The 21,412-nt window shown below is 39.6% G+C and overlaps 1 protein-coding gene across 1 annotated transcript; it reads left to right on the plus strand.

Annotated features, from left to right (window-relative positions):
- Positions 4,124-18,663, plus strand: LOC109825942 (glycine-rich RNA-binding protein 4, mitochondrial). The gene is made up of 4 exons (XM_020392860.1): positions 4,124-4,271; positions 4,428-4,496; positions 18,060-18,166; positions 18,271-18,663. The coding sequence occupies exons 1-4, from the start codon at positions 4,175-4,177 to the stop codon at positions 18,373-18,375; spliced, it is 378 nt and encodes a 125-aa protein (XP_020248449.1). The 5' UTR covers positions 4,124-4,174; the 3' UTR covers positions 18,376-18,663.

Consider the following 21,412-nt stretch of genomic DNA (forward strand, 5'->3'; position numbering starts at 1 on the left):
ACGATCTCGGCAGCGAGATCGGTGGCTCCCACTGTGGTCGCCAGATTGTTCGGGGGAAAAATCGTGTCTTTCTTTGTAATTGATTCCATTGTCATCTTAAATAATAGCTTTTTGAGTTACAAAAGATGCGGTCTTTTTTAGATCCGGTTACAATGAAAATCAAAGAAAAATAAACAAAGATTACAACTTTCTCCTTTTGTGTCGAACAAATCGCGAGCTTCTGTTTTGCGGTCACTCGCTTTTGTGGGTTCTTTGCATGCGCCGGGGTTTATCCGTGGACCATCGCGAGATCTAGATCCGGTCGGATCTACGCAGTACAACGGGTATTATTTCACCAAGGAAATAATAGCCGGAGGGGGATTGGTTCACCAAGGAAACAATCGCCCAAATCTCGGGATCAAAGACCAAGCTTTGATCCGGAGTGTGTCTATGTAGATCTGAGATCCGGTCCTCTCAAACTCTTGCCTTATTTGGCGTTGACGATCGCCGAGCACCAGATCTGGATGAGCAAGTCCTCGAAGTCCTAAAGTTTGAATCTTTTTTAGATCTGAGTCTTCAATCCAGCAGGGCTTCGCCTCCAAAAAATCTAACCTTTCAAAAATGAGCCTACAGCCCTCTATTTATAGGCATTGAAAGTGGATCTGGGCCCAGATCTGGGCCCAGATCCGAGCTGGCTCTGCCAGGTGGCTCGGCCAGGCCGAGACACTTGTGAGTATCTCGGGTATTTTGAACATAACTTTCTCGTATGATCTCCAAATGATCTGATCCATGATGCATTGCAAAGCTGACAAAGAGATCTACAACTTTCATGTTTTGAGTTTCTTCATATTCTAATGGGATCATGGTCAAAACAGCTCCACAAGTTCCGAGACACCTTTGGGTGTCTCGGCCAGGTCCGAGACACCTCTGGGTGTCTCGGAGCTATTTTAGGTATAACTTCCTCATATGACCTCCAAATGACCTGATTCCAGATTTGTTGGAAAGTTGACAAAAATATCTACAACTTTCCTGTTTTGAGTTTCTTCAGATTCAAACGGGATCATGGTCAAAACAGCTCCACAAGTTCCGAGACACATTTGGGTGTCTTGGCCAGGTCCGAGACACCTCTGGGTGTCTTAGCGCTATTTTAGGCATAACTTCCTCATATGATCTCCAAATGACCTGATTCCAGATGGGTTGGAAAGTTGACAAAAATATCTACAACTATAATGTTTTGAGTTTATTCATATTCAAATGGGATCATGGTCAAAATAGTTCTACAAGTTTCAAGACACCTTTGGGTGTCTCGGCTCGGGCTGAGACATTTTGTTTTGCACACTTGTCCATTTTCGCCATAACTTTTTCATCCGAACTCGGATTTAAGCGATTCAAAGTGCGTTGGAAAGACGATGAGGAGTTCTATAAGCTCCAATGATTAGATCATCTTTGGAATAAATGAGACACGAAGGGTATTTCGTCTTTTATAAGTGACACGGGGCTCCCGATCCGTTCGTATCCTCATTATTCTGAAACTCCGTTGCTTCACATAGTTCGTCAACCCACTTCATATGTTTGTCGACATTAATCAAGCTCTTGTGACTTAGATTATGACGTTCATCATCTTTTCTTAGCACTGAGCCGTTCGTAGGGACCTATAGACAGTTTTATACGCCTACAATTATATATTCATTTACTTCATGCATATATTTCTTTTTGTAAATTATTTGTCATCATCAAAAAGGGGGAGATTGTTGGCCTTCTTGTTTTGATGATGTTTAACAAACAATTTACCTCTAATGTTGTTTGTCTAGTATTTGTGTTTTTTTATTTATTATAGACAAACAACGTAGTTGGAGGTTAGATGGAATATGCGCTACAACGATGATATCCAATGGAGGTTGGCAGAATAGTGGAGTGAAGCCTTGCAATTCTAAGTTAAAGATCAAGTTCAAGCTTCATCCGCAAAGTGTACCAAGTTAAGCTTATTGAAGATCAAGATCGGCTTGGGTAATCTAGTTTAGGTTTTATATTATGTGTGTTAAATACGTTAAGCTCAATATCTATACACACACATTTATTAGTTTCTTCGTGTGTGTATATATATATATATATATATATATATATATATACAATATCACACACACGTTTTCATACTTATGTTTTTAAGCGTTTTTCACAAAATACTATTTTTCACAAGTATGAGGACCTATCTGCAAAATTCTTTTTCCAAACAGTTTGTTTTTAGTATTAAAAACATTTTACAAAGTTTCATAATTTTCAGAGGTCAAATAAATATTTTCCAAATATTTTAGTTTGAGTCAAAACTGTTTATCTGAAATGTATCAGAATGCGGTCGAGCGCACCGGTCGACCGCTCATATGATCATTCGTCAGTGGGCAGCAGAGAGTTTGTCGGTCGACCGATGCGGTCGACCGAGAGATCGATTTTTCTGTCGGTCGACCGCACCGGTCGACCGATGAAGTCTCTGTTTGTTTTTCTCGTTTTCGATCTGGATCGCGGTCGACCGAAAATTTCATCGGTCGACCGAATGATTTAGTCGGTCGACCGAATAATTTCATCGGTCGACCGTCGGACTCCCAACGGTAATATTGTACAGAAATCTGCTTCCTGATTTTCTGGGATTTTTGTTGATTTGGTTTTGGGTTTTAGCTGTTGTTTCTTTTCCTATATAAACTCCCAAACCCCCTTCTATTTTGGTAACCCATTAAAGAGTTTTAAAGAAGTTTTAAAGAGTTTTGAAAAGGGTTTTTAGTTGGGTTCAAAGACTGTTTTGTTTGTGAAGATTGTTTTACAAGTGGAGAAGATCATCTACAGTGTTTGAACTTCATTTTAATCCTCCCCTCCAACTTGATTTTCAGAGAAGAATTCTTAAACTCTATTTCTAGCTATTTATTGTTTTATTCATAAATTTCTACATGCTAGATTTTAAATTGAGTTTAGTTTTGACTTATTGAATCTCATTGTTACACACACCCACATGAGCTTATTGTATTTACAAACATAGTATATTAGGGTTGTGAGAGATTGTAACATTGAGTTATGCTTAATTGAGTTCTCATCTATTGTAGAGAACAAATTTATATTTGTTACATTGTGAGTGATTGTAAGGTTTTCGGTGAGCTAGAAAACCGAGTGTGTTGTGAAGTTTTCGGTGAACTAGAAAACCGATTGTGAGGAGTGACGTTGATCGGTGAGCGTTGAAAACCGACACTATGAGGTGTAAACGTTATTCGGGTGAGCGTAGAAAACCCGGTTGTGATAGTGGATTTCTCCCCGGGAGTGGGGAGCGGAGACGTAGGACGGAAGGTCCGAACTCCGTGATCATATCTTGTGTTTGAGTGTGCTTTGACGTTTATTTATACTTGTGTTTATATTTCTTGTCGCCATTGTCATTAGCTCATTATTTATATGATCCACTATCTAGTTCATATTGTTTACCCCTTGTGTTAGTTTTATATCCTTGCATATACATATATTATATTGTTTATCTCTTTGATAGGATATATCATCTTGTGTTAGTTTATATATCCTTGCATATATATATATATTCATCATATAGGATATATCTCATTGTTCATATTGCTTATCCTAGTTTATATATCTTGTTGTATTTCATACTTGCTAGGATAACTTGTTAATTAGTTTTTATTGGCATTTAATCAGATTAGATTAGCATAAGACCCTAATCACCCCCCTCTAGGGTTTAACAATAAAATCCCTTAAACTATTAACTTTTCCCACCAAACCCCTCCCATGTTATTTAAAAATAATGAAAATTCTTCAAAACAAATCTAAACTGTATTATTTGTCATCTACATGCCACATACACTCTCTATTAAAATTTAGATTTTTCCTGTCTATTAAAATTTTAATTTTTTTTCTTCTTTCAGTGAATTTTTAGTTATTTGCAAATTATGTTGGGATAGTGTCAGGGGATCTAGTGAGACACCGCAGAGCTGAAGGGGTAATGTGCGATAAGCAATGTTCATGGGGGTTTTGTGCAACACCCTGCAAAGTTTGGGGAGTTTTATGAAATTAACCCTTTATTTGCCTTTTTCATTTGCTTATCAATATTGGGCCTTTTCGTCAGCAAACAAAATGGGCCAGGCTTATGTTATAACTGGATCCAATAACAAGTGAAGTAAAACTCCTTGGGTGCTGAAGAGAGTTGGGAATGGCGATGCATTTGCTCCGCCGCGTCGCTCCGCGCTCCTTCTGTTCTTCTTCATTTTCTCAATCTCCTCCGACCAATTCCAAACTCTTCGTCGGAGGTGAGAGATTTATCTCTCTCTCTCTCTCTCTCTCTCTCTCTCTCTCTCTCTCTCTCTCTCTCTCTCTCTCTCTCTCACTTTCCCCCCCATATTTTCCGCGTTGTTACTAATAATGTGAAGTACCCATTTTGTGTTTTTTGTTTTGATGATGCAAAGGACTGTCTTGGTCGGTGGACGAGAAGTCTCTCAAAGACGCTTTCTCCTCTTTTGGACAAGTCACTGAAGGTAAATTCGTCTATCAATTCATCCAATTTTGTTCCATTTTAATTTGGTTCAGACCTCTTCTTCTTTTTTTTGGGTCTTAGTTTATCAGTAATTTTACATTTAAAAAAAAATTAAGTTGATATCGTCAAATTTTTTTTACCCATTATTTTTTTGGGCATTAGCTTGTGACAAAGAATTTGCACTATAATAGCACCAGAGATGGTGTGGCGAGGCCAAAATTGAGGTTCTCACATTCGAGGAGGTTTATGCTGTCAACGTCAAGATAGGAAACACGCACAATGCATTCTTGAAGGGTATGAAGCTGTCATCTTGGTCTTGGTCGAGATCAAGGATTTGGAATTTTACTTGGCCTATTTATTTTCTCTAGCAAATCTTTGAGACTAACTTTTCCCTCTTCTATCAAGGGTAACTCATCATTTTTCTATTCTCTTGCATTAAGATCACCTGTTTCCCTGTTGTACGATCACTCAATCCATTGATTTTACTTCCCTTCATTTAGAAGCATCTGCATCTTCGAACAACTTCGCTCTCGTCTTCACCCCGCCCCCCCGCCCCGCCCTCCAATAGGCAGTGATGAAGGAAAATTAAAAGTAAATAGAGTGTTGGAAATATAACAACAAAGAAATGTAGACATCTAGATACTTTATTTAGATGACTAGTTAGAGAGAAATTCAAAAGTAACTCAGTGCAATTACAATTGGGAAAAGGGAAAGTAGTATGAAATCCAGAAGTAATGGGCTTCATCTGTCTGAAACGAGAGAGTTTTCAGCTATGTAATTAGGGTCTAGCAGACTTGGTACCTAATATCCAGAATGCTTCCCACCTCCAAAGCAATGGCTTGAAATACGCTCCACTCCATTTATTGGAAATGGAATTGAGTTGCGTAATTACAAGAAAAATTATAAAGTACTGTGTAGTAATGCATCTATCTGTCCTATTAGGAAGAATCAAGCTGTAGTGATTCCATTTATTGATGAGGGGTGAATTAAGCCAGATCATGTTCTGTCAGCTTAAGAGAATTGGGGAGTCCTTAAAAGAAATTTAAGTTTGAAATTGACAAGACTCCCCCAAAGCGAGGCGACTAGAATTGGAAAGTAGCATCCTTATGTGATAGACGGAGCAAAATTTGACCCTCAGGGCTCAGGCTTAATTTGATCGTAACATTTCATACATATCTAAGTATGTCTTTAGTATATTATTACGAGGGTTGGGTCCAAAATTGATCCAGAATAGGTAGACACAAGCGTCATTTGGTCCTGGTAATTATTCCCTTATCTTGATACAAGAAACATGTTGCCAGATCCATCCTGTTGGCAGGCCTTATTCTGGTGAGGGTTGTTGCCTATAGGCTAATTAGGGCCCCCATTGCCCAGTTACCGGCAACAATGAAGGCGTAGCACCATAATAGTGTCATGATTACTGATGGCAGTGCCGCAGTAGAGATATGTCTTTGTAGCATAGGTTTTGAGCGGAGTGAAGGGCAAGGGACCCTAACAATTTGAGAATGTAGATATGGTTTTATCGTCGGAAATATTGATAAGAAGGAAAAAAGACTTGTATATGGTTCCCATTATTTAGAAGGTACCTGCGTTAGAGTCTAAGAGAAATAGTTGGTCTGAAATAGAACAAAATTTTGAGCTATACTGATGTAATTAAAGACACATATTGTAGAGTACCTACAGGCCTCACAACTGTGGAGACACGCGCTCATTCCCCGTCACCATGTGTTTACGTCAGGGTTACGTGTGAATCATTAACCCTTTGAATTTTATGGATGAACTTTGCGTATTCAGGATGAGATTGATGATTTGCATTAGTTTACTTCAAAAAAATAGATAAACTTTTACAATTGGTTTGGATACAAAGAACGGTAAGGAAGGGGAGTGATGCAAGTAAACCTAGGCTTGGTTGGATTGGGGATAATAAGGGGCAAAGGAAGTGACGCGAAACAATGTGATGCAGGTATGAAGATTAACGGCAGCAATGCTTCGCCAAATCAGCGATCGATCTAGGCAGGAAGCTCAAGAATAAAGTATAGCTTTCGATGGGTTTTAAGCAAACGTTGCAATGTACTAAGTTCAAATCTTTTGTAAATTATCCAGAAAAATAAATGTAATGATTCGTTCTCTCAATACAGTTCAAATTATAATATTTAGATAAGTAGAAATACTTAGCAACAGATTCGCTCGCTCACTTAATCAAGCTGAATACAACACAAGTACGAACTATAATAATATTGATAGCAACATGCAAGCAATAGCAGTTCCGAAAATATTTGGGCGAAAGAAAGTTAAACCTTCGTCGGGTTGAACCGGTTCGACGGGAGGCTCCTCTGGAGGTGGTTCGTATACGCAAAAAATGAGGGGAGGAAGTTCTCCGAGAGCGACGTAATTCGGATGGAGCGGTGTATCTGGATGGAAACGCCGATGCCACGAGCTGATTCCCAAGCTACTCTCTACGCTGTCAACGATCTGATGAGTCACACGCTCGACGTACTCGGGCACGCTCTCGAACGACTGATAATCAAACCACGGAGAAAGTTGTAAATCTACGATGCCGGTTTCTGGATCTAGCACGAGCCCGTCTTCAGCATCGGGGTCGGCCATACACTGACAAAGCACATAAACCAGGTCCAATCTCAACAACAATAAGGAGAGGAGACAAATTCGTCTATGTGGGAATACTGTTCGTCGAACAGGGGGAATGACTTTGGGTTTGTGGGGGTTCGTGGTGGCTGTAGCGAACTCGGGTGATTTGTTTGGGCGAGGAGATGACGACTGCAGATGGGAGGGTGGTGTTTGGGTTCGTAGCCGGCAGGGGAGGGGACGGGAGGCCGTCGGTTTGTGCGGTTGCCTTAGGGGACTGGTGGCGCACGTGTGTGGGTGGTGCGGCTGGAGGTTTTTGGAAGAGGAGTGGGCTGGTGTTGGGCGGCGTGTTGCAGAGAGGGGCTGACGCGGGAAATGGGGCGGAGGGAAGCGAGGGTCGATCAAGGGAGGGCGTAGGCGTAGGGCGGTGCTGGGCGGTTGCCGGAGGTAGGGGATTCGGAGGTGGGGGTTAGGCGGTTGAGGAGGCCATTGGGTTAATGGGTTTGAAGAGGGGGCAGGGGTATGCGATGGGTTCTGCGATTGAGATGAAGGAAGAAGATGAACAGTGCAATTTTTGAATTTTCTTTTGCTTTCTTTTGTGAGGAAGAGGAGTGATGGCTGGTGACAAAGAAATTAATCACGCTTAGGTTTCACACCATGTTTAAGCAAATTAATTTCATTCATCAATATCAAATTTCTGAATACAAGAGTTCTTAAGTAGGATTTACAGTTTTGGAATATCTCCTAAATCCCTCAAATCACTCCCATAACCAATTACATTCAATCAGCTCATAACTACCAAATAAGAATCAAAATTTGAAATTCAAAATTCGAAAATCTAAAATTCAAATTAATTATTACATCTAAATTTAAAACCATAATGCTGAAATATTACGCCTCCTGTGCTGATAAACCCGGCGAAAATCTCGAACACGTGTCTGAATGTCCTCATCATTCTCCCCGGGTGGGAGAGAACTCGACCTTGTCGAGTGTAAATCAGAACGGCCGTCATACTGCTCAAGAAGATCTGGATCCAGCCTCTGTAAATCATCCCTATCGAGCCAAGTGTCATCTGACTCAGGTCGTCCTTTCCAACGTACCAAGTACCTGCGGATACCACCATTGCTAGTAGAAATAATGTTATCATCAATAATAATATCAATGTCATGTGCTGTATATGTGGGTGATATCTGGGGAAGTGGAGGTAAAGGGGAGCTCTCAGAAATAGGCTCAGGGGTAGGCTCATCAACCAGTGGGTTGTCAGGGTTAAAATGTGGGCCTTTGTACTCTACTAAATCCTCAATATTAAAAGTCGAACCAATATTAAAACCTTCGGGAAGGTCGAGAACATAAGCATTATCATTAATTTTCTTAAGAATTTTAAAAGGTCCTGCACTTCGCGCATGCAACTTTTTAACAATTCCCGGAGGAAACCGTTCCGGACGTATCCGAACCATCACATAATCACCAACACTAAATTCTTTAAACTTCCTTCTTAGATCTGCTCGCATTTTATAGTTAGCATTACTGTCATTGATCTTCTTACTAATGTCTTTATGCAAGTCATGAATGCGAGATGCAAATGCAGATACTGACTCAGATACTCTATGATGTGCAGACACGGGGATAAGATCTATAGGCTGTCTAGGTTTGTAACCATACACTACTTCAGCTGGACTGACACCTGTAGACCTATTAACAGAGTTATTATAAGCAAATTCAGCAGTAGGCAAATGTTGATCCCAACTCCTAAGATTCTCACCAACTAGCGATCTTAATAGGTTACCTAAGCTCCGATTAACTACCTCAGTTTGACCGTCGGTCTGGGGATGAAAGGCCGTAGAGAATTGAAGTTTAGTTCCCATTTTGTGCCAAAGGGTCTTCCAAAAATAACTTGTAAATTTAACATCTCTATCTGACACGATTGTTTTCGGAAGTCCGTGCAGTTTAACAACTTCGTTGAAGTATAGCTTGGCCACATGAGAAGCGTCAGAAGTTTTGAAGCATGGTATGAAGTGGGCCATTTTGGAGAAACGGTCCACAATTACAAAGACAAAATCATATTTTCTAATCGTTTTCAGAAGTCCCAACACGAAATCCATACTAACATCCTGCCATGGACAATTTGGCACAGGGAGAGGAGTGTACAAACCAGTGTTCTGTTTACGTTGTTTTGCCAGCTGGCAGATGTGACATCTACTCACTAGTCTAACAACGTCTCGTTTCATGCTGGGCCAATAAAAGCGACTTTCCACTGCCTCGACAGTCTTGTTATTTCCAAAATGTCCTGCAAGGCCTCCAGCGTGTAATTCCCAAATTAAGAATTCTCTCAGGGAGGTGTCAGGAATACACAACTTGCGAAAATGGAAAAGATATCCATCCTTCAGGAGAAAATCATCAATTTCACGGATCACTCCATCATTTAGCAAAGTATAAACTTCGCTAAAATCAGGGCACGATTCATATTGGTCTTTGACTTTCTCAAAACCGATTACTTCTGCACTCAAAGTGGAGAGGAGGTGCATGCGGTGGCTGAGTGCGTCGGCGGTCTTATTTTCTACTCCCGCTTTATGTTTGATCGTATAGGTATAATCCTGGAGGAACTCAACCCAACGACCATGCCTAGCGTTCAACTTCTTTTGGGAGTGAATATATTGAAGAGCTTCGTGGTCAGAATATATGACGAATTCTTGTGGTAGCAGATAGTGACGCTAGTGTCGAAGAGATTGTATTACCGCATAGAACTCTTTATCATAGGTGGAATAACGTTGCCTAGTGTCATTAAGCTTCTCACTAAAGTAAGCAACATGATGTCCTTCTTGAGATAGGACGCCACCTATTCCAATACCAGAGGCATCGCACGTAATTTTGAAGACTTTAGAAAAATCAGGCAGGCGCATAACAGGAGCCTGCGACATCCTTTGCTTGATCTCTTCAAATGCCTTGGTAGCAGCCTTTGACCATTCGAACTCACCTTTCTTCAAGCAATCGGTAATAGGGGCCATGATAGTACTGAAGCCCTTGATAAACCGATGATAAAAAGTAGCGAGCTCGTGAAAGCTTCGAACGTCTCTAATGTTCTTGGGTTCGGGCCATTCTTCGATAGCTCTAACCTTTTCAGGGTAAGCGGATACTCCTTCAGACGAGACCACGAATCCTAGAAAAATGACTTGCTGTGTAAGAAAAGTACATTTCTTAGGATTAACATAAAGTTGCTCTTTTCATAACACGGCACAGACTTGACGCAGATGGTCCACATGCTGCTCACGAGAGTTACTGTAAATAAGGATATCGTCGAAGTACACAACCAAAAATTTTCCTGTGAAGGGGCGGAGTACTTGAGTCAACACTCTCATAAAAGTGCTCGGAGCGTTAGTCAACCCAAAGGGCATGACCATCCATTCGTATAATCCATCTTTCGTCTTGAAAGCGGTTTTCCATTCGTTACCGGGACGGATGCGAATCTGATGGTAGCCACTCTTAAGATCAATCTTAGAGAAGATGGTGGCTCCAGACATTAAGTCAAGCATGTCATCCAACCGGGGAATGGGGAAACGATATTTCACTGTGATCTTGTTGATTGCACGGCTATCCACACACATACGTCATGTGCCATCTTTCTTGGGCGTCAGTAATGCGGGAACCGCACAAGGGCTCATGCTTTCTTTCACAAAGCCCTTCTTCAATAGCTCATCAACTTACCTCTTCAGCTCCGCATGCTCATTGGGGTTCATCCGATAATGAGGCAAATTGGGAAGGGTTGCTCCCGGGACTAAATCGATTACGTGTTGGATATCACGCATCGGAGGTAATTGGTCCGGGAGGTCCTCAGGGAAGACGTCAGAGAATTCTTCCAACACAGTAGCAACTTCTGGGGGAAACACATTAGAAATATCCTTTGGAGCTTCTCTAGCGGCGAGGGCGAAAATAGGAGCTCCATTGGCCAGTTCACGATCAATCTCTTTGGCTCCAATCAGGTTAACGCCTTGGGAAGACTTGTTTGGATCAGACTTCTTGTCATTTCCTTTTGGTTGAACCGGTAGGATCTTGACCTTCTTTCCGTCGTGCTCGAACAATAGCATATTGGATCGTCCGAAGATATGAACGTCGTTATCAAATAACCAGGGTCTTCCAAGAATAACCTGACCCACATCCATTTTTAGAACATCGCACCAAACTTTGTCCTTATAAATTGCAAATTGAATATGGACTAGACATCTCTCTTGGACATTGAGTGCGGTGTCGTTAATCCATGATACCTTGTATGGATTAGGATGGGGTACAACCTTAAGACCAAGCTTAGCGATCACAGCTGAGGAGACCGCGTTGATACAACTTCCACTGTCCATGATCACCTTACAATTTTTATCACCAATCTTTGTGAACGTATGGAAAATAGAAGTACGTCTCCAATCATCAACAACCTTGGGTTGAGAGATGGCGCATCTGACAACTGATACAGTAGGAGTTTCAATTTGTCTAAGACAACCTAAGATAGTATCATCTGCATCATCCTCGAAATCATCGACAGTAGGAGTTTCAATTTGTCTAAGACAACCTAAGATAGTATCATCTGCATCATCCTCGAAATCATCGCTACCATCGTCAACTTGATGGACAAACTCATCACTGTCAGGCTCAGGTTCATATTCGTATTGTCCATCGATGATAGTCACCTTGTGACGGGTCGGACAGTTCGCAGAAACATGCCCATACCCTTGGCATTTGTAGCACTTGACATGAGCGCCAATCTTGGAGAATCTCTCTCTGGTTCCTTGCCTTTGGGATCGACTTTAGACTGGGAAGAACTGGGGTTAGATCGGCTCGGAGGATGACTAGAATTAGTGGCACGGGAAGGTTGAGAGGAATGATTTCTAAAATCCTGACTCCTATAAGATTGATGGGATTTTGATTCATCTAGATCCTGAACTAACGCGTAAGCTTTTTCAAGGGTGTCTACTCCCCGAGCAAAGAGTTCGGTTTGCAGATCATTTCTCAATCCAGCTCTAAATTTTGACAAGACTTTCATTGGCGCCTCTTGTTCAATGGTGTTGCATCGAGTGAACAGTTCGTCAAATTGTGCGACGTAGTCTTTCGCAGATTTGGTTCCTTGAGTGAGACGATGCCACTTATCTAGCAATCGATGATAAAATGATGGCGGAAGGTATTTCTGTTTAAGTTCGTTGGTCATTTCTCGCCAAGTTGTAATCGGTAACTCACCTCTAATGTGCCTCAACGTTTCGAGGTTGGTCCAATATTGGCAGGCAGGTCCGGTAAGTTTCATTGCGACGAACTTGACCTTTCGGGGTTCCGTAAGGGTGTACCAATCAAAGTAACGATCCATGCTCTTCAGCCAGTCTAAGAAAGCTTGTGGGTCGAGCTTGCCGTCAAAGGTTGGGGCGTTGACTTTAATACTCCTCAAATATTGCGCATCCGAATCAGGTGCCGGTTGATGTGGGGGCCGCTAAACGATGTTTTCATAGCCTTGACCTTGCAGCGGTGGGGCGATGTGTTGATAACCTTGATCTTGCGGCGGCGGGGTTGCAACACGTGTTTCCTCGATCCTAGTGATCCTTTCATTGGTAGCTCTACTCTCTTGGGCTAAGTTACCTACTGCTTCTGCTAGCTCAGCGATTTGTTTAAGAATTTCGGCGAACTCGGGATTTGCACTGCCTGACATACTGGACTCACTAATTGGCTCACTGGACTCTCCTAATCGATAGTGTAGACCCGTGCGAGTGGGCATGCGCTAACAAGTAGTTGATATGTATGGGTGCACAAAATTAAATGAGATGACTGATTTTTTTTTTAATTAAAGACTCCACAAATTTCCTAACCTAGAACCAGTGCTCTGATACCAAAAATGACGCGAAACAATGTGATGCAGGTATGAAGATTAACGGCAGCAATGCTTCGCCAAATCAGCGATCGATCTAGGCAGGAAGCTCAAGAATAAAGTGTAGCTTTCGATGAGTTTTAAGCAAACGTTGCAATGTACTAAGTTCAAATCTTTTGTAAATTATCCAGAAAAATAAATGTAATGATTCGTTCTCTCAATACAGTTCAAATTGTAATATTTAGATAAGTAGAAATACTTAGCAACAGATTCGCTCGCTCACTTAATCAAGCTGAATACAACACAAGTACGATCGATAATAATATTGATAGCAACATGCAAGCAATAGCAGTTCCGAAAATATTTGAGCGAAAGAAAGTTAAACCTTCGTCGGGTTGAACCGGTTCGACGGGAGGCTCCTCTGGAGGTGGTTCGTATACGCCAAAAATGAGGGGAGAAAGTTCTCCTCCGAGAGCGACGTAATTCGGATGGAGCGGTGTATCTGGATGGAAACGCCGATGCCACGAGCTGATTCCCAAGCTACTCTCTACGCTGTCAACGATCTGATGAGTCACACGCTCGACGTACTCGGACACACTCTCGAACGATTGATAATCAAACCACGGGGACACCAGTAAATCAACGATGCCGGTCTCTGGATCTAGCACGAGTCCGTCTTCAGCGTCAGGATCTGCCATACACCATCAATTGCAAAGTCAGGGATCAAGTGGGTTGAATCTGACTCAACTAGCTTCAACAACTGGGTCAAGTGGGTCTGGTCCACACTTGACTGGATCGATAGGCGGAGGTAGGGCGGTGCTGGGCGGTTGCCGGAGGTAGGGGATTCGGAGGTGGGGGTTAGGCGGTTGAGGAGGTCATTGGGTTAATGGGTTTGAAGAGGGGGCAGGGGTATGTGATGGGTTCTGCGATTGAGATGAAGGAAGAAGATGAACAGTGCAATTTTCGAATTTTCTTTTGCTTTCTTTTGTGAGGAGGAGGAGTGACGGCTGGTGACAAAGAAATTAATCACGCTTAGGTTTCACACCATGTTTAAGCAAATTAATTTCATTCATCAATATCAAATTTCTGAATACAAGAGTTCTTAAGTAGGATTTACAGTTTTGAAATATCTCCTAAATCCCTCAAATCACTCCCATAACAAATTACATTCAATCAGCTCATAACTACCAAATAAGAATCAAAATTTGAAATTCAAAATTCGAAAATCTAAAATTCAAATTAATTATTACATCTAAATTTAAAACCATAATGCTGAAATATTGCGCCTCCTGCGCTGATAAACCCGACAAAAATCTCGAACACGCGTCTGAATGTCCTCATCAGGAAGTTAGGGGAATCTTTACCTTTCTTTGGGAGTAAACTTATGCTAGGTAATGGAGTAGAAAAATCAAGTTTTTGTTACCCTCCAATTTGGGGTGTAAATAGGGTGAAGGGAAAGTAAGGGAACTTCTAATAAAAAACAATTATGAAGAGACCATTTTATCCTCTATCTAACTTCTAATAATAAAATGACTAAATAACATGCAATGTTATTTATATAAGTTTACATATATTCTCTTCCCTTCACTTTATTAAACTTCCCAAATGAGGTGAAATAAGTTTCCCTTGATTCTTCCTACTAATTTCCCAAACAAGTTTTACATATTCCCTTAACTTCCCTTAACTTATCCTATGTTCCCATGACTTCCATTCACTAGGTGCAAATCCAAATAAGCCTTAAGGGAATGGGTTGGTAGGGGAAGGAGCAAAATAGAATTAATTGTGTTTGGATAGAGAAGAAGAGGAAGAGAGAGCACAATGCAATTTTAACTTGTTTAGAGTTGACAAGGAAATAAAGGGGAAGGTACATAACCAATATACCCATTTGAAGAAATTATACAATTAAATGTTTTTTCCCCTTTAAGGACAATTTTGGAATAATGAGAAAGTTTCACTTAAACTTAGTTCCTCCCTTGCAATTCGTCCATTTTAGGAGGGCTAGGAAAGTGATGGATTTGCTTCTTTTTAGCGCTCTCGTCCCTTCTCCTTCCTAGTTAAATATCTAAAAAAACACAACTTTTTGAGGTTAACGTCCTAACCATTCTAATCCTTCCCCTCCCCTCCTTAAAAAATGTATCCTAACTCACTATAAGTTAGAAATGTGGAGGACAAAGATTTAAAATAATTAATTTAGAAAATAGGTTTTTTTTCCTGGAAACCACCTTTAATTTTGGGTAATTATACGCAAACCACCTTTCATTTCTAATTTATATAGAAATTAATAGAAACCACCTACAATTTGTGTTTTTATTTTAATTAACCACATGGACCGACATATTTATCATTAAATCCAATTCTACCCTTATAAAACTCATTTGTTTTGCACGTGCCTCCCACCCTTAACTAGACCCTTAACTGTTAACCTATTGACCAAACCCTAAACCCTTAACCGACCCAACCCTAAACGAAACCCAAGTCTTAACTAACCCCACCCACCCACATAACTTAAACCCTGAAATTAAAAAGGAGAAAAACCACATAAGGGGAGGTTGAAGACAACACTGTGGTCTCGAGCCTCACCCCCCAAAAATTCACTCCCCCTCCATCATTTTCTTATTCTATTAGTAAGGAATCTCTCTGTTGGAATTTCCTAAATTCATATTTGCATTTCACCTTTAATTTTCCATATGTCGAGGAAGAGGAAGAAGCAAGAATAACTTCATGAGAAAGAGAAATCATGTCCATCTTCTTCAGTATGTAGTAAAAATCAAAGATTTGTTGAGATTTCTTCTTCTCAAAAAATTTAGGGAGGGATTTGGATTTTTTGGAATTTATTATACTTTTTTTTAGTTAGGTTGGTTCCAAAGGTTAAGTTCTAGCTAAGGGTGGGTCAGGGTGAGAGGCATGTGCAAAGCACGCGAGTTTTGTAAGGGGAGAATTGGGTTTAATGATAAATATGCAGGTTCATGTGGTTAATTAGAACAAAAACACAATTGTAGGCGGTTTCTGTATAAATTAGAAATAAAATGTGGTTGGTGTGTACTTACCCTAAATTGAAAATGGTTTCTAGGAAAAACCCTAGAAAATAAGATGGAAATAAGAAAAATAGAATGTCATGGTCGTAAGAGTACTTGGAACAAAGGTTTAGACTGTACTTTATATTGATGGCTAAGAAATTATCCTAAGAGAAATCAGTTTTTCTTACATAGGTTCAATCATTTGTCATGATATTGGGATTGATGAGAATGTTGTTCATTTATCAAAGCATTGAAATGGTGAACTGTATCTAGAGAACTTTGTGTTCGTAAACTACACAAATAAACAAAAAATGTTGAACAATGGCCATAATGCTGTGCTACCTCGTCTTTACTATAGGAGTGGTTGAGATGAGTGTTTGAGATGGATGACTGACAATTAGGGGCACAAATGGAACAAATATAAAATGGATTTGGTGTATCTATGTTCAGAGTAATTTCATAACTTGAATATGAATTCATATCCTGATCTTTGGTGATAATGAATATCATCATAATATTCGCTAAAGTCGACGGATATAATATGATACTTATGGAAACAGATATGACTACTAACTCAAAAAGGACAATTTCATAAATTCGTTATGAGAATTCAGATCAGTAAACTATAATGATGAATAAATACATCATCAATCAGCATTGTACAAATTTCATATGTAAATCTTCCATGCCTAATTGAGAGATTATATCCCTATATTAACTATTCACAAGTGTTCTTCATTCTATATCGGGTTAATCTATTCACAAGTGGTCTTCATTCTATATCGGGTTAACTCAGAACTCAAAATATGTGATAACTTCCTATAAATGTAACTGATATAAGAGCCCGCTGTATACTCAAATCCTAGTTTTTATTTAGATTCACATTAATATGGCTTAGGATATGGATCGTGCAAAGGTTTAGAAAAGGAAACCACATTTGTATACATGTTCAAATACCATAGCAAAATGTTTACCATATTAACATTTTGAATGTGGATCATAATACAATTGAATAAAATCATATTTGTTTGCCTATCAGCAATGCCCGTTAATTTGGATGTAGCTCTATAGTTTGGCTACTCCTAATGCATATCAGTTAGTGTGCCTTTCGGAGCTATAGGATTTCGATTGAAGGAGATGAGTATGTCTAGATTCAAAGTGAACAACCGATCAAATGGATTTGGTTGATACTGGCTTAAGAGCTGTGGGTGGCCTTCAATGGAGCTGAATGGATAACTATGTTACCTGGATACTCCTAACTGAAGTTGTAACCATACCCCACGCGTACATGTAACTGTATCCATACCCAAACTCCTCGGACACTCCGTGCATACATGCATACATTTATTCGGGCATGTACTCACTTATGCGATATATGTTTTAAGTTAAAAACACTTCTCATACACTTCTTGGACGAATATTCTACACTTCACATCCACTTCCTAAAACTCATTGGACATCGGTCGGGTTTCAAGCTATTATTTTAAAGGGCCGTTTGGCTGTTTAATTTAAAAATGATGTTCTAATTTATAACATGTGAATAAAAGACAATATTGATCTCATATAAATGAGTAATTTCAATATATAATATATGTATGTTTGCATGTATATACACACACACATACACACATATGTATACATATATATACATGTATGTATGGATGGATGTATATGTATGTATGTGCCATGTCATTGTACTGTACCTTTTACAAATTTATCGTGTTCCGTACCGTACCTATACCGGCATCTGTACCCGTTTTTATGCAACTTAGATGGATAACAAAGATGCATGCGCAAAATAAACTTTCAATAAGTTGTAATGCACTATCCGAATTTCTGTAGTGCAGCTATAATTACCAAAAACATTGTTAATTAGTAATAGTTCAAGATTGATTTAATTTGTTATGGAATGATTAAAGAAAAGAAAACTTCAATGGAAGTTGTAAGGTCTTGATGAAGATAGTGGATATGGTAGTTTGTATCTTGTGTTTTTATTTAGCAGTTGATGGCCTGATTGGTGCTTCTCTTATCATCCAGTACTTGTATGTTGTAAATTATATTTACTTCGACCGTTCTTTATATCTTGTATTAAGATGATCAAGGTTGCGGTTCCTTTTCGTCTCAGTGAGGATATTGTATGATAAGAACTCTGGGAGGTCAAGAGGCTTCGGGTTCATAAACTTTTCCACAGACCAGGAAGCTAAACATGCCAAAGATGCTATGGATGGAAAGGTACAAAAAAATTATGGTGCATTGGATTTTTCAAGTATCCTATGGAAAAACTGAAGAATAAGTATATTCAATAGAAGATAATGAAAATCAGTATTCTTTTGTAGGCATTTCTGGGCCGGCCTCTAAGGATAAGCTATGCTCTTGAAAGAGTCAGGGGCGCACCCGTTGTAGTTCCTCGTCTTTCCTCAACCGAAGAATCCAGCAATTGACCACTTACGACACAAATCTTCCAAAGAATCCTCTTGCAACTGTGATTCCTATTGATAGGTTTTCTTTTTCTTTCAGAAGATTTTAGTGGCGGTGATACTCTATTCAGTTCTTATGACCTTGCAAGGATAATGTGTGTTATTATATGTTTATCTGTTTACGGTACTTTCCCAGTTCTTGCAGTGAGAAATTGTGTTACAGACTGTAATTTTAAGTTGAGGTCACCGAACCTCTAGTGTTTGTATATGGGTCAAATAAAACATGGTCATAAGTGGCTTTTTATGTGTTGCTATTCTTTTCTTTAATTTCAGAAAAGCCATATACTGAGGAGTAGGCTCCTCTTGTAAAATGCTTGTTTATGAATCAGAGTTGTACCTGCAATGGAACAGAAACAATTAGAGCAGGAAACGGCCCTTGCAATTTGCTTCATTAGGAGGCAAAGGATTATACTTATCAGTGGTTTTACTAGTTTTAAACTTGTGATGTAGCATAATCGAAAAAATAACTACTCGGTTTTGTACGCACAAAACGGCACCAACCCAAACTTTAGAATAATATAAAAGCCAACATAAAGTATCTAAATAAATGTGACCCTTATATAGGGTACAAAACAATGCAAAAGTACCAAATTAGCCATTGCTAAAAGAAAAGACTTCATAAAATAAAAAAAATAAAATAAAAAACTTACCATAAAAGGAGACACTAAAGTAAATGAAAACTCTTCGACATGTAATTTGAGCCTGAAAACAAAATCCTTTGAACTTGAAACTCGGTCGGATAGCAAAGCGATTCAAGACCTTGGGCACCTATTGATCTTTCTAATAAAATATAATAATAGTGATTCTATGGAAAGAGAATCAAAACTTACAAATCTGTAAAAGTTGCGTGTAAAAACCTGGTCAAAAACCCCCCTCTTTTCTTGGCTTGTCCGGGCTTGGTACGATTAGATTTCTCCCAAAAAGCATTCGTGATTGCTTCGGCATCAACTTATTGCAGAGTCTTAAGAAGGAATTATGATAGCTGTCTGTAACGCATAAATTTAGTAGTTAAAATTCTAAATGCTAATACTTAATTATTTAATAAATTTTATTATTTTGTTTATACAAAGGCTCTTAGGCTTACACATGAGTGATGACATGATGAGGGTTTTGAATCCTTTCCGATAGTGGAGAGTATCCAGATCCACTCATGAGAGGGTGAAAAGCTACTAAACAAAAACATGCAATTCCACTACTAGAGAGTATCAAAATCCACTCATGAGAGGGTGAAAAACAACAAAATAAAAACCTGCAAGAGGAAAGAAAAGTACTTTCACTCTAGCAGTTGAAAGGCATAAAGGAAGAAAGAGACTTCCCATTGGATATAAGCTATCATGGAGGATTAAAGGATTCTCCAAGGACAAAGAAATAATCCTTATCGTAATCATGTCTGATTATGATACTATGATGATCACTCATTAAGCTATTAGGTTACTAATATTTGCTTTCATGTTTTATGGTGTTTTAATTGAAAACAATTCATGTTGGTGTACACCACCCACAACTCGATAGTGATCGTTGGCCACCAACCGTCGATCTATGAGGCAGCATAGACTATGAAAGTGTCACTGAACACCCTAATTAGATATCCTTCTTCTTTATAGACCAATCAATCACTGGCGATCTGGAAACACTAGATAAAACCTGTTCGAACTAAAGAGGATATCAATATACAGTAGAAAAATAGATCAAGAAACAAAAACATGAGATTTACGTGGTTCGGCAATCACCTATATCCATAAGGAGACGATGAGTTTTGTCTTATTCTAGATATTACAAGATAATCTATTCTCGGGTTCTTAATGACGCACCCACAAGAATCCCTCTCAATCTTTATTAAGTTGGCACCAACAGATACATAAGACAGAAACCTGTTTTGGATGCAAGCATATCTTCAGTTTCAAAAAAACCTGTCAACCAAATGCCAGCAAATGATTTGTTGTTTCTGTTAATGCCAGCCATGGAGTTTGTTATTGGTGATTGGTTAGTTTGTGATTCAATCTGTTCCACAATTTGTAGGCACATGCTTTCTTTAGCTATCCCTATGTGTATATATAACCAAGTATTCTAATGAAAACCGTGAGTAAGATAGTGTGGACGTAGGTTTTCTTTGGCCAAACCACGATACATTTTTTTGTCCTCTTTTCTATTTTTCTTTCTTTTTCGTTCTTTTGCATGGTATCATAGCATGGTTCTGAAGCTCGATGATTGATTGAGGGTCGATGGTCATGCCGGAGATCTCATCATTCATTGAGTTTTAATGATCCAACTCTTTCTTTGCTGATCTCCTCCGTTCGTCATGGGTGACTCAACGCAAGCCAACAAAGAGCTCAGCAACACCGATTCACCCTACTTTCTTTATTCTTCTGACATTCCAGGAGTCTCCATTGTCACTCAAAATCCGACTGGGGAAAATTATGCGACATTGTCTCGTGCCATTCGAATGACACTTCTTGCCAAGAACAAATATGGGTTCATTGATGGAACCATTGAGAAGCCCAGTTCTTCAGATCCCAAAGCATCTCAATGGGAGAGGTGGAACAAAATGGTGTATTCTTGGATTCTCAACTCAGTTCACAATGACATCACTAATAGTGTGATGTATGCAGAGACGGCGCAGGAGGTATGGCTCGAGCTAAGTGATCGTTTTTCTCAACAAAACGCACCCCGCATATTCCAACTTTCTCGTGCCATCGCTACTCATGAACAAGGTACATGCACTATGGGACGAACTTTATTCCTATAATGTCGTACCGCCCTGTACCTGTGGATCTACTAAAGAACTCATGAACATTCATCAAAGAGAGAAAGTCATGCAGTCCCTCATGGGTTTAAACGAAAGCTACAATGCAATACGCAGTTAGATTCGCTTGATGGAACCCTTACCTATTGTCAATCGTGCATACTCACTGTTACTTTAGGAAGAACGGCACCGTGACCTTCGTGTGGCTCCTCCCTCTCATGAAGCTCCAGCCCTCGCTATCAACCACTCTGGCCCTAA

Source organism: Asparagus officinalis, chromosome 10 (genome assembly GCF_001876935.1).
Source record: "Asparagus officinalis chromosome 10, Aspof.V1, whole genome shotgun sequence".
Taxonomy (NCBI): domain Eukaryota; kingdom Viridiplantae; phylum Streptophyta; class Magnoliopsida; order Asparagales; family Asparagaceae; genus Asparagus; species Asparagus officinalis.

Excerpts from the sequence above, each read along its gene's own strand:
- LOC109825942 (XM_020392860.1), top strand. The coding sequence starts at position 4,175 with ATGGCGATGCATTTGCTCCGCCGCGTCGCTCCGCGCTCCTTCTGTTCT. Across the intron at positions 4,497-18,059 it reads TTTTGGACAAGTCACTGAAG|TGAGGATATTGTATGATAAG; the intron begins GTAAATTCGTCT and ends TTTTCGTCTCAG. Across the intron at positions 18,167-18,270 it reads AAGATGCTATGGATGGAAAG|GCATTTCTGGGCCGGCCTCT; the intron begins GTACAAAAAAAT and ends ATTCTTTTGTAG.